This window comes from Pollicipes pollicipes, unplaced genomic scaffold (genome assembly GCF_011947565.3).
Source record: "Pollicipes pollicipes isolate AB1234 unplaced genomic scaffold, Ppol_2.1 Scaffold_6052;HRSCAF=7182_pilon_pilon_pilon, whole genome shotgun sequence".
NCBI lineage: Eukaryota > Metazoa > Arthropoda > Thecostraca > Pollicipedomorpha > Pollicipedidae > Pollicipes > Pollicipes pollicipes.
Genome location: NW_023596805.1, coordinates 1,923,493 through 1,937,073, shown reverse-complemented (window position 1 = coordinate 1,937,073; position 13,581 = coordinate 1,923,493). Strand labels below are relative to the sequence as shown.

Genomic DNA, 13,581 nt, shown 5'->3' with positions numbered 1-13,581 from the left:
ACAGGGATGGAACTTGCGGAAAAAGGCGTGGTCTCGTAGAACAGGTCTGTGATCAGGTCTTATGATAACTCCACACAAAAGTCAGCCCGTGTGCAAAGTCGAGTGTATTGGGAGGGTACGCCGCACTCTGAACAGTATGCAAGGTTCACCCCGAGGTTCCTTCAACCACAAACCCGGGAAGTGATTGTGTACCGTTGTTGCGGGTGCCAAACGCGCACATAAGTGCGGTTGCCCAATGCAGCCGGTTGTTTACGCACGCTCTGCAATCACCAGCAGAACCTGTCGCGCATTGCAGGTACCGAATGTACCGAAAGAGCCAGACAACTGGCTTTCCGTCCCTCATCACCATCTTCTCGGCGCCAAACTACCTGGACGTGTACAACAACAAGGTGGGTGGCACGGGCTCCTGCTCCTGCGTGCGCGTGGGGGGGGGGGGGGGGGGTGTCGGGGCGGACCGAGGGGAGCCGCGCATCCGTCGTCAGTTGCAAAGTGTCATGCCCCGCAGTCTTCGTGGTTTTGCGGGCGGCTACCGGATGTGCTTGTACCACGAAAAATCGGGGATTGCGTGTTTTGGAGCTCGTGAAACCCTTCCGCATTGGCTATGCACCAACTGGTGTGGTGAATTGCGCGTGCGGGCGGCCGTGGATGTGACGTGCAGCGCGAGCAGGGGCTGTTGTTTGTGGTGCTATTTACTGAGCGAGGTGACTGTGGGCGCTTGAGTCGCGCCATTGCCCAAATATCGAGTGTTCGTTTCCGCGCGAGAACATTCACGCTGCTCGCGCCAGAATTACCGCGCGAGAATCGATGGTGTGCCCGAACGCCGCGCCGCCTGGCGGTGCGCCCTCGGTGACTGAAGTGTCGGCGCTCACCGACAGGCTGCGGTGTTGAAGTACGAGAACAACGTGATGAACATCCGGCAGTTCAACTGCTCACCGCATCCGTACTGGCTGCCGAACTTCATGGATGTGTTCACGTGGTCACTGCCATTTGTCGGCGAGAAGGGTAGGCGGTTGGTTCTTACCTGGACTTTTACGCGGACTCTTACTCAGACTTTTACCCAGGCTCTTACCCAAAATCCTACCTGGACTCGTACCCAAAATATTACTTGGACTCTTACCTGGACTCTTATCCGGACCCACTGCGCGTCTGGGAAACCAGAGGTACGAGGTTCGATTCCCCGCGGTGCCCGCCCTTCCTGGCAGGGTGAGAGGCAGGCGACGCCATATAGCCTCAGCAGCCGAGTGCGTCGTAAAGCCCCAATGACACACACATACACTTATACGGACCTTCACTCGGACTTAAGCCCGGACTCTTTCCCGGACTCTTACCCGGACTCTTACCTGGACTCTTACCTGGACTCCTGTCCGGACCTTTCGCTCGGACTTTCACCCGGACTCCTACCTGTACTCTTACTCCCACAACGGACTATACCCCAGGACGTAGCTGTTGCCGCATGGTCCCAACAACAGACCAACGTCGCTATACTGCTTGTGGGGTCATTGATTGTGACTAGTGTGACTTGAGCAGCCAAGTGATACTTGTGTTTGCGTTCCATTGGCATGAGTGAGGAATATGCTTTTTGAACTGGTCGTGAGTGGATTTTCCAGGTGTGAAAACAAATGGATCATTTGTATTGAGCCAAATGCGTGACGTGGTTGGCGAAGACGATGTTTGGCATGTGTTCCACGGAGCGTGCTAATCATCTCAAGGCTATTGCGTCGGTATGTTCATTAGCTGCCAGCGAGGTTTTGTTTTCGCATGCATGCCATTGGAATCATTTTCTATTCTGAAAGTTGAACTTCCGGGAAAGTAGAAAAATATTGCGCTCTAACGTGAAGAAAACATACTTAATCTGCGTTTTGGCCGTGAAAGATGATGACCCATTCACCTTGTTGAAACACCCTTTAACCTTCGTCGGTCACACTAAATGAATTGCAGCGTTTGTTTTGGCGTTAAGGTCGCGTTCACTGTGTTTGTTTGGTGCCACGAGTCTCGTTAACTGCAGGGCATCCGTTTCACCCATGGCGGAGCAGAGGCGCACCAAGGGCAGCAAGTAGGGGAGGGCACACGGTCCCGCACTTCACCCGTTATTCTTGCCGGAAATCACCCGTGGAATACCGCGTGGGCATTAAACTGTGCCATGTCACTGCTTTCCATGGGTTATCATGATCAATGTCAGTTGTCAGTCACTTCGTTCCCCGTGTTGTCGCAATCATTGTCGGTTGAATGCCCCCCCCCTCCCCTCTCCCTGCCCTTCCCCACCCCTATCCTCCTGCCCTTTCGTGCGATTCTACCGTCGCCCAAGTTGTACAATATGTGGATGACGACTGGTTGCTTCGACCACGTGACCATCTGTGATGCCGCCGGCGGCGTATCCCTCTCCCGCCCTCTCCCCGTGCCCTAAAATGCGAGCTAAATAACCGGTGTTGTGCTAAATGGAGCCATCGATGTTCGTCGGTGATCTTGGACGTGAAGCCACGGCTGGCGATGTCGGTTTTTTTTCTGGTGGAGTTCATTTTGTCGGTGATATGTATTTCCACCTGTTGACGCATGGTTGTAGCGTCCTGTCTAGTGGGGAGGTGATGAAGCTACCCGCACCCGCCGCAACTAGTTTTGCGAATCTACGTCCCTGTGTTGACGGCATCGCCGAAGATGTGCTGTTCTGGCGACCCCCCCCCCCCCCCCCCTCCCGCTCCCCGCGGCGTTCAGTTTTCTGTCTCACCCGCAGTCACTGAGATGCTGGTGAACCTGTTGAACATCTGCTCTGACGACGAGCTGATGTCGGAGGGCGAGGAGACGTTCGAGGACGGTGAGTGCGTCAGCATCGTCGTCATCATCAGCATCGTTACCACCACATCTGTGACCATCATCATCACCATCACCATCACCAGCGTCATTGCCGAGTGCATTATCAGTGTTGAATGATCGATCTCAGATGAGATGGCATGTTTCTCTGGATGGCGATGCCCGAAACAAGGTTACTCCTGTGTCATTGAAGGGAGACCTTACATTTGTCTGGAAGGGAGCTTGGCCGGAATCTCTGGCATGGTGGACCACAGACCAGTCTGTAAGAACGCGTCCATTCCATGGGTATATCTGTGAGGAAGCACCAGCACACACACTATGGGTGTACCTGTGAGGACACGCCCACTCTATGGGTGTACCTGTGAGGACACGCCCACTCTATGGGTATACCTGTGAGGACACGCCCACTCTATGGGTGTACCTGTGAGGACACGCCCATTATATGGCTGTATCTGTAGGGACACGCCCATTCTATGGGTGTGCATGTGAGGACACACCCACTTTATCGCTGTACCTGTGATGACACGCCCTGTGTGTGGGTGTATGTGAGAACACGCCCACTCTGGGGGTGTATCTGTGAGGACACGACTTCTCTTTGGGCGTATCTGTGAGGACAGTGACTGTCCTTTGAGTGTATCTTTGTGGACAGAGACTGTTCTCTGACTGTATCTGTGAGGACGCGCCCACTCTGGGTGTATCTGTGAGGACAGTGACTGTTCTTTGAGTGTACTTGTGAGGACACGCCCACTCTACGGGTGTGTCTGTGAGGACACGACTTCTCTTTGGGTGTGCCTGTGAGGGCACGCCCGCTGTACGGGTGTGTGCGTGAGGACAGTGACTGTTTTCCGAGTGTACCTGTGAGGGCACGCTCACCGTACGGGCGTATACGTGAGGATAGTGACTGTTTTCCGAGTGTACCTGCGAGAACGGTGTCTGCCACGACTTCTCTCTGGGTATAGATAAGCAGTACACAGACCGTCTGGTGGCCAGTCTGGCCGCTGACGTCCCGGGCGACAGTGGTGAGTCGCGTGTGACCCTCACCCTCACCCCTGACCGCCCCCTCCCCCCGGCCCCGCTCCATCTCCGTCCCCACGCGTTTCCCAGCGCTAACGCATCCTCCAACCACATCCGCACCCGCACCCGATGGCGGCTGCCTCTACCCCCCCCCCCCCCCCCCCCCCTGCTTTGAGCCAAGTCCTCACCCCGCCGGCGTGGTACGACGTGTCCTCGCCCATCCCTTCACTAGAAGTCTTGTCTGTGCCGCTTTCCATGCTCTGGGAACACACTGTCACTTCCGTAACTGGCCTGTGAACGGGTCCCCGCGCCCCTCGCTCCCCATGACTCCCGGTCCTCCTCTCCCACGGCGGCCGGCACGAATCCCACACACAACACGACACACGGGACTTCCGAGCTCATGAACTGCTTCACGCTACCTTGGCAGCGTCTCCCACTTCCAGACGCCGTCCATGGGCTGCAACTGAGTAAAGTACCAAGCTCGCGTTGGTGCTAGAGCTTGGTACCAAAGTACCAAGCTCGCGTTGGTACTTTGCCAATGCGGAAGGCGGCCTGGGTGTTCTTAAAGGCAGTCGGCCCCAGACTGTGCCTGACAAGGCACTGACTGTAGACAATCACCCGGATTGTCCTCGATCTGTGCCACACTGCTGCCAGCCGGTGACGCGCCGAACGCACCTGGAGCACCGCCCTTTCTCTCTTTTCTTCGCTCCCCCTCCCTCTCTCCCTACCCCCTGCCACCGCCTCCTACCCCCTACCCCCTCTCCCAAACGCCGGCGGACTGGGCGATGCCGGTCTTCCGTTCGGGGGGAAGCCATCACGTGACCGCCGTCCCGCGACGCTGCGACAGCACGGGGCCGGTCACGTGACCGGGGGCTTCGCCGCCGCTACTAACAAGCGGCCAGAGGCGTGTCCAGGGATGGTCACAGCGACAAAAACATGATCATAACAATATAATGAGTATAATGATAAAATGCTTATAATGGTATAGTGATCAAAATGATAATGAACATTACGAGCGTCCCACCTCACCACCCGAACCGAGGTGCGGGCAGCCAGTGACACCAAGTCAAACCCATACTGAGAGGTGTCGCGTGAGCACGAGGGTCAGGCTCGAGTGTCGTGACCCGGCCTCTGGACGCGCCTCTGCAGCCGCCAACAGCTGGGGTGTGCCGTGGAGTGCTGACCGGGCGCCGACGGGACAGCGGCCGGCTCTGTGGCGTTGCCGTGGAGATGCGGTGCTAACTTGCGCAGCAGCGGCGGGTCCTAGTGGTGGAGTCTGGATCCCCGAGGCTGGATGCCTTATGTGGATGTTGGATACCGATGGTGGATCCTGGGCTCTCAGCGTGGATCTGGATCCCGAGGGTGGAGCACTTTTCGAGGATAGGTTCTGGATCGTAAGGTTGTCTGTTTGGTCCCAGGATGCATCCCGGATCCCGTAAGATACCTCAAAAGGGGGTCCCGGATGCTGGTATCCACTTCGCAGGTAGCCAGGACATACGCGTGTCCGGTGTCGGATATCAACGCAGCGTGTCGACGACCGGTACCCCACACGGTCTTTCCGCGCCACAATATTTGTTTTCGCGCGTGCATACAAGACTGCAGAATCACTGGACCGTCTGGGAGAAGCTGTTTTGGAATTAGAGAAATGTGGCGGCTTTCGACGTCACTGTCATTATTACTGGGCTCAATGCTTCTGTATTGGATGTCTTTGAATTCGGCGTTAGGTGAACCACAAGGAATGCCAACTGAACTGACCTATGGGCAATCATTGGGAAACAACAGAAAGGAAATTTGTTGCGCATCTGCAATTTTTGGTGTTATTTTTGGTGTTGTTGAACAGCAAAGGAACACTAGAATCTGCAGTTCGTACTTTTCAAGCAGGCTCGCGCTACTTCCATGAAAAAGCTTATGATCCGTGAAAAGTCATGGTCACCCTCACCTTTCGAGCCCACGCGTACGTTTTCGCCTCAGATTATAGTGGCCCAACTTGCGACGTGCCGCGGGCGTCGCCGCCTCGGCCGTTTCTTCTGCTACAGTGCGCGCGCGCGTGTGTGTGTGGCTTCGGTGGCGATGTCGCTGCACAGGGGCGGCGCCAGCTGGCGAGAATTGGGGGCGGTGTCTTGAGCTTTGCCATTCCCGTTCAATGTCGCAGCGTAAAGCAGCGTATTGCCACGCAAATTTCGCGAGCATTTGGGAAGAGCGTAACGTCAGGCACGTAACGCTAACTTCCAACAACATTTGGGGGGGCTCGCCTGCCCCCGCTCGCCCAATCGGTGGCGCCGCCCCTGTCCGCGCTCCCCCTGCTTGGTCAGCCTCTGACGCCGTGCCTTCGTTTCCATACTCTGCTCTCGCTCCGACCGTTGCTTCTCTTGTTGCAGACCCAGGCAAGTGTTGATGTTGCTCGCCGCTTGTGTAGCCAGGCGCGCACCCAGGACGCGTCTTGGGGAGGGGGGCCACAGGAGGCCGACTAACGGCGTTCGAAATGGTCTCGCATCTAAACAGTTTTGCAGCAAACTTAGTCGTTTCGGGAAAAACTATCTCACTTTTATAAATGATGTAAGAGTCGGAAGGAAAAAATTAAGTTTTTTTTAAAATCGCAGCTGTATCCCCCCTCCCTGACCCGCCTGGGTGCGCCTATATGTATAGTCCTCTATTAGAATGGCCGTACTCCCCAACGCTTGCCGACCTTCGTCATGTCTTTCGCGCGCCTCTGCCGTGTGGGATGTGCTCATGGGGGCGGGTGGAGTGCCAGGCAAATTTTGGACCAAATTTTGGACCCTTTGGAGTGATTGACATTTCACCACACGAATGTCGATTTGTGACAGGCAGAGCTGGTTTTTTCCCGGTGAACTGGGTCTACCCCCAATGGTGCGAAGGTTAGCTCTAACCTGACCTTTCGGAAGTTGATTATTGGCTCAGCTAGTAATCCGGGCCAGCCTGTTTGCCGTTCGGTGAATACGTTCAGTCTCCAAACCCTGACACGTTATGTGTCATCTATGCACTCTGGTACGGGAAGCAGAGGGGTGCGTGAATGGCCTGTTGTAGGAGCAACCGCAGCTTGCGCGCTGTCTGGCCAAACCGGACTGGGTGGCTTGCGTTCGTTCCAGCCGACACTGAACGTAATAACGACTATGCCGAGTCTAGCCAAAAAAAAGACAACAGCAATAAGACCGCATAAGGTTGTCATCCAGCCAAAGAGAAGCAACTACCTTGCATCTGGACAGAATCTGATTTTGGACCAGCGTGATGATTTCGGGCTGTGTTGTAAAGTGGAGTGAGATGCAGGCCGAGGCAGTCATAGGCAGAATCACGTCGAATGGGGCTCGGAACGGACGAATCACGCACTGGCACTGGTCTGGGGTCAAACCCGCCCCCTCCCCTGCCCGCTGCATGAAGCGGGCGTGTTCGAAGCGACCAATCATCGCCGGCGTTTTCCGTGAACTCGCGCTGTGATTGGCCCGCCGATCCGCGCCTGGGTCGCGATTGGTCACAAGTCCGGCTGGTGCGTCGCTTCGAGCACGCTGTTGAACAGCATGCGTACCTAGCCTCATGCGACCTCGCAACTACCGTGCAACCTTGCTTCGTGCGAAGACGCAGCTTATTTCCCGACCAATGGGTGTCGTCACGCGGTGACGTCACTCGTCATGTGCCGGATAACCGCATTTTAGCCTGCAGGCGCATAGCAACAGTCCCTGCGGCGGCGGCGGCGATGGCCGTAACCCCGCCAGATCGCGTTGACCTAGGTAGCGTGCCCCCGTGACCCCACTAGCTACCCGCGTCCTTGTGCCCGTGACAGCATGTTCGAGAGCGTACCGGTGCGATGCACTGAGCACAGGGCGAGGGATGTGGATGTGACCTCCGTGACCCAGCAAGGTCATGACAGCCCACGTGGTATCGTCCGCCGGCGTCACAAGAATTGGAACGCTCTGGGTGGTGTGGATGGCCCTCCGTCTGGACACGGGCTGTCCAGTCTCTGACATCGGGTCTGGCTTGTGGACGACCGCCGCGTCGCGGACCACCGTGTGGTGTTTGGTGTGGGGCGGGGGGGGGGGGGGGTCAGCAGAGACGCAGGACCCCGTGGCTTGCTAGTGTGCTCGTGCAATTAACTGGATAGATTGCACCAGCTAACACGCATGCTTGTAGTGTGCCGCAAGGGTAGTGGCGTTAAAAGTAGCGGTCATGTACGTGCTGTGCCGAAAAGTATGGGTACAGAATTTAGCCCGTGCCCCCCTGCGTTTAATTGACGTATTTCTCACAGAATGTCGCTGGTCATTCTCGTAAAAGCATCAGTTTCAAGAGTTTCCCTTAAGCTATCGCTCCCACCGTAATGAGTGTGTTCACGGGTGCAGTCACTTGATTGTGTCATAGAAGGCTTTCTTGCCCTTAAATAAGAATATGCAGTTCGCTGTCCCTGCCCCCCCCCCCCCCCCCCCACCGTCCACCCCTCAACTTCCTATTACGTGCAAGGGTCGTTGTTACGGCGGTACCTGGGTTGGTGCTGTCTATGCCGCTTTGGTTCTGGATATGGGAGCTTTGGTTCGGTTCATAGCAAATCGAAGCACCTTGATAGGTGCATTCGTTCGCATCTCCTCACTGGAGGCACTCGCCGTGAGTGATGCGCATGCTAACCTTTGCCCGCGGGTGTTTCAGAGCGTGCGGCGGCCCTCAGGAAGGAGGTGATCCGGAACAAGATCCGAGCCATCGGCAAGATGGCGCGTGTCTTCTCTGTCCTGAGGTCAGTGAGCGGGGTCAGGTCGGGTCAGGTCAGGTCAGACCACGGTCCGGTGTCATGAAATGAAAGCAGATGTACGGGCGTTTAGGTTTGGGAGTGCGGGAGCGTAGTCAGGCTTGCCATTGTTATCACAATTTTGTAACTTCCGTATCCGCGTTTGTGAGATTGTGTACTCTTTATACTTGTACTTCATGTTTATTGGATCCCTTTGTTCGTGTCTGGTATTTCCTCTGCTAAGATACTGCTGACAAATGGACGTGTCTTCGACTCGCATGCAGTGGCACGTGTGAGCATCTCTGTCTTCTGGCTTCATTCTGCCTGAGGGTTAGCTCATTATTCGCCAGCTTTCAGCTCAGCTGGAGTCGGGTTTTGTTCAGGGTTCATGTGCGGACGCCAGCAATTTTAGTCTTGTTTGGAGAACTGATGACGTGACATCGCGGGGACATCACGTGACATAACAAATGCGCGCGTGACGTCACGGATTTTCGCGCACACGCTCTCAATTTCAAACGCCATGCCACACCGCCACGGGGTGTCACATGTCGTGGAACACGGTCATGGAACGCACCGCCTAGCTCTCGGCCAGGCGCGTAGTTGCAAGGGAGGCCAGAACGCCCCCTTCAGCCTGTGGCGTAGTTGCCAGCGGCGCCAGGATGCTGCCTCGGCCAAGGGCGTAGTTGCCTATTCTGTTGTGGGCTTGAGCCCCCCCCCCCCCCTCCCCTCCCCCAGCTTTAAGAAGAAATTGGCCAAATCCAGGGAGAAACCCGTTTGTTGGAGGCTTTCGGGACTACGTTTTGGTGCTCTTCACTGCTCCGTCCGCGCCCCCAGCCCATTGTGCGAAGCTGCGCCCCTTCTACCGCCGGCGCTCCGCTGGAACGCGCCGTCTGGGCGACACGTCGCGCGCGGCTGCCAGCGAGGGCTGACGAGGCCATCCGGGCAGGATGCCTTGTTGCTTCAGTGGTCCGCGGCATTATCTTTGGCGTTATCGTTGGCACGGGCCGGCGCCGCAGAAATGCCCCGAGGCGATCAGAGCAGCAGGCTGTGTGGTGAGAGGCGGGCAGCTGGCGCCGGGCGCAGGGGGGCGGGGCCCGGAGGTGCGCGCCGGCGCTGTCGCCGAAGCGGATGCGGCCGGCAGGGAGCGGTTCTAAGTGGGGTTTGTCGCCCGCCGCGGGAGGGGAGGCGTCGGCGCTGGGCGGTTGTCGGGTGTTTGTGGGAGAGGGAGGTATTCGGAAACTGGGCGTATTCTTTCCTGGATTCGTATTGATGACAGAGCTTGGCTAGTGGACTCCAGTCTCTAAGTCTCTTGTAGATAAGTTATAATTTCTAGTTTATGTTATAATTTCAAGTTTTGGTTTGAGTTACATTAGGTCTCGTTTAAGTTAAAATTTTAAATGATAATCATTATTTGTTGTCTTAGTTATAATTGCTGCTCACGTGACATCACTGCACTTGCCGAACCGATGCAATTATTGTTTTGCGTTCGGCACTATTTTCTGCCAAACCATGCGACGAAGCGCCTTCACGTGACCCACGGTCACTAAGATGGCCGCCCAAGATGGCCGCCATACGCATCACAGCAAGAGCCGCCCGACGATATGCTGCGTACACATTCGTCTACGAAGATGAGCCGTGTTACGTGCATTTGGATTGCGACGGTTTTATGGGAGACGTACGGGATTGCAGGGATTGTCGTCGGCGTCTAGAGAGTTGTTGGGGATTGCTCTCGGTGTGTGCTTCGAGAGGATTTCTTTCGCCGTTGGATATGGTAGGGGATTTCCTTCGGTGTAGGAGATTACGGTTGATTTCCCTCAGCGTAGTAGATGGATGTGAATTTCCTTCGGCGTCGGGGATTGTAGAGGATTTCCCTCGGCGTAGTGGGTTGCCGGACGCCCGCTGACCGCCGCGCCGTCCGCCGGCAGGGAGGAGAACGAGAGTGTGCTGCAGCTGAAGGGCCTGACGCCGACCGGCGCGCTGCCGCTGGGCGCCCTCTCCGGCGGCAAGGTGACGCTGCGCAGCGCCCTGCAAGGCTTCTCGCCCAACCACAAGATCGCCTCGTTCGAGGAGGCCAAGGGTCTGGACGCCATGAACGAGCGCATGCCGCCCAGGAAGGACGCCCCGGCGCCGGCGGGCCGGGAGAAGCACGGCACCAACAACCACACGTGAACGCCCGGCCAGCCTGCCAGGTGTGCCTCCTGTGGTTGTTGGGAGGAGGGGGAGTTTGAGCGGCTTGTGCGTGGTGGACGGAGTAAGTGTGTGCAAGGCATTTGCGGTTGGTGTGGGGGAGTTGTTGGGTTTTTAGGAGGGTGGAACGGGAGAAGGGATTTTGTGTAGCGTACAGGGCATTTGTATCGTGGGATTGGGTAACTTGAAAGGGCTTTCGTGAGCTGGAACTAATGAGAAAAGATTTGGTGGGGAAGGCTCATGCACTGCACACCTACTACTCTACACAGTAGCCCTGCTGGTGACTGTGTAGTGTGGCATCCCTGTGGCCATGTGTGACTTAAGCGCTCTGAATTATCCGGGCTGGGCATCAGGGAGAGTGCTCATCGGACGCTCAGTTTTGTAAATAAAACGCAACACACTCGCACCACGTTGAGAGAGGGGCCAGGAAAGCACCGGTTTCAGTTGTCGTGCGGAGAGTCCTCGGGACGAGCGGGTCTGGAGGAGAGTCCTCGGGACGAGCGGGTCTGGAGGAGAGTCCTCGGGACGAGCGGGTCTGGAGGAGAGCCCTCGGGACGAGCGGGTCTGGAGGAGAGCCCTTGGGATGCGCGGGTCTGGATCCGGGTTTGGTTGGGCTCAATCAATCTGCTCCTAACTGAATCAGGACGGGTTGGTGGCTAAAACCCCCAGTTCGTGTATGGATGGTCCCGGCTGTGGACCCGGTTGCGTTCTGCCCCCCCCCCCCCCTTCCCCCCGGGGTGTCAGTACGGCCTTTGCAGCCGTTATTGTTCCGTGGCAGGGTTGTTGGTCACCTAAAACTAAGATGGTTAGCCGCGCTGCTGGCAGACCTGCGATGCATCTGAGACGTTTCGTTAAGTTGGGAGCTGCTGGAAACGTATACGAACATGTTTGGCGTTGCAGCTTTGTGGCAATCGACGGTTTCAGCCATTTGGGAATCACGTCAACGTTGTGGATAAGTGTCCTGCTAAAAGGAAATTATGTGGGTAAATTCACATTCCATTTTGATACCTGTGCAGAGGAACATGCGCGTCTGACAGGACTGCCGATTTTCAGAGCGACCGAAGACGCGTGGCGCCCCCTGGTGGAGACTGCACGCACCGCTGGTACGGCACGCCGCCGACAGGCGTCGCCGTGCTCGTCCCGTCCGCGCCCCCGCCCCTCCCCCGGTCTAGACGTGTGCTGCACCCCCCACCCCACCCCACCCCGCCCCTCCCCCTGCGCCTGCCTTGTCAGTGTTTCGGCCCTTTCATTCACATTCGGCTGCGGGCCGGGCTGGTGAGGCGCGAGAGCAAGAGCGTGAGGTATATGTGAGGCGCGGATGGTTTTCGGTCTGTGGAGTGCGGCCGCCTGGCGGGGGGTTTCGACTTATCGGTGTAGTTATCGCTATCCGTTTGACTGTGCAGTGCGAACGGCGCGCCGCCCGCGCGCGGCGCGCGCCTTCGCCAGTGCCATCTATAGTGTGATCGTGGAGTTTGTAATTACCGGCCGTGCCGCTGCGTGGCCACGTTTCTATCGTTAATTTCATTGGGTGATACATACGTATATTATAGTGCTGCATGTGCATACCTGTATATTACCCTCCTCTGCCTGCGCGGCATTCGCCGCGGCGTCGCCCGTGGCCCGCTGCTGCCACCCGGCGGCCCGTCTGCAAGTTTTAATACGCCTCTTCGCCGAGAGACGGCCTTCACGCGTGCGTGTGCATGATCCAGCCACCGTCTTTGGCCGACGAACCGGCCGCGGTGCGTCGCTGAGGACACAGCCCTGCACGGGTCCGCGCGAGCCGAGGGGCCCAACGGGACCGCGCCGCCGCCGCCGCGTGTATATACAATCAGGGTCTCGTCCCCGGCGCCGCGGCCGTGTACAGTTAACGTTGTTGACTTTGCGATCGACCGGCCGACAGCGACCCGCCGACCCGCCGCGCTTTGCCGCCGTTGGCGCACGGTTGCCATGGCGACGACTCGTGCGGCCTCCCGCTTGTTGATTTCGTCGGTTAAAATCTGTATAATTTTATCGCGATGTCATTTACCCAGCGAGGGCGGATGCGCCGGGGCGGTCATTTTTCACCGGTTATGTCGTGCGTACCATTATTGTGAGATGCGTTTTGAGCGTGTCGACGTGCTCTTTCCGCATGCCTAACTTAAGGCCGCTCCTTCTGCCGTGAACGCAATCTCACAGCTACATTGTCCCCACTGGTTCTGACGAAATTTCCCGCATCTGACGGTTTTCGGCGGGTGTCTCCAGATCTGGCAGCGCTGTACTTGATTCGGTGCGGCTGTGGTGAGAGAGCTGCCTGTGCCAGCTGGCCCCGTACCTGGTCTAGCATTCGCTTTTGTTCGATTCCATATTGTAAATGTTGTTTCAATATTACAGGTTTCAATAAAGACCGGTTGGTTGACGCACGTGTGTGGCGGCAGCGGGAAGTCGGAGACGCTGCTCGTCTCGTATCGTCCGCATGGTTCCGCGATGGAGGAAATGGGGAGCGGGACGCTGCGTGACCTGGTCAATTATTAGCATTGTACTTCCAATGGCCATTACGGTTGGAACGAAGCCAGAACGGTGCTTGGAAGCTCGCAGGCGGTGGCAGGTTGGGCGGAATGGAAACAGACTGATGGGTATGGCGAGGAAACGTACTTAACGTGGTGAAATCACTGCTCATTGGGGTGCAGACAATTGCTCCGTGGGCTGTGGTCTCTTCGTTTACGGCTGTGGAAGGTGAAGTTAATATCTAGGCCGAGTAAGACAGACAGACAGACAGCACTGTTGTGTTCCTTGCGTCTACGGCTGCCGATCGGCTTCTGTACTGTAAGGCCATTTTACTTGATAGCCAAACAGCTAGAGGCTTTCTTTAG

General features: G+C 56.8%; 1 protein-coding gene across 4 annotated transcripts in view; it reads left to right on the top strand.

The window, feature by feature from the left end:
• Positions 1–13,128, top strand: part of LOC119104519 (serine/threonine-protein phosphatase 2B catalytic subunit 3) — a 130,467-nt gene extending 117,339 nt beyond the window's left edge. Inside the window, exons 8-15 of one of the 4 annotated variants that reach the window (XM_037228234.1) lie at positions 296–389; positions 876–1,002; positions 2,729–2,809; positions 3,765–3,824; positions 6,198–6,203; positions 8,470–8,554; positions 10,471–10,734; positions 11,786–13,128. In XM_037228234.1, coding sequence (XP_037084129.1) covers positions 296–389; positions 876–1,002; positions 2,729–2,809; positions 3,765–3,824; positions 6,198–6,203; positions 8,470–8,554; positions 10,471–10,714 — 697 coding nt within the window. In that variant the 3' untranslated portion in view covers positions 10,715–10,734; positions 11,786–13,128. The remainder of the gene's footprint in view (positions 1–295; positions 390–875; positions 1,003–2,728; positions 2,810–3,764; positions 3,825–6,197; positions 6,204–8,469; positions 8,555–10,470; positions 10,735–11,785) is intronic. The other 3 variants (XM_037228236.1, XM_037228235.1, XM_037228237.1) reach the window with 3 other exon arrangements.
• The last annotated feature ends 453 nt before the right edge of the window (positions 13,129–13,581 follow it).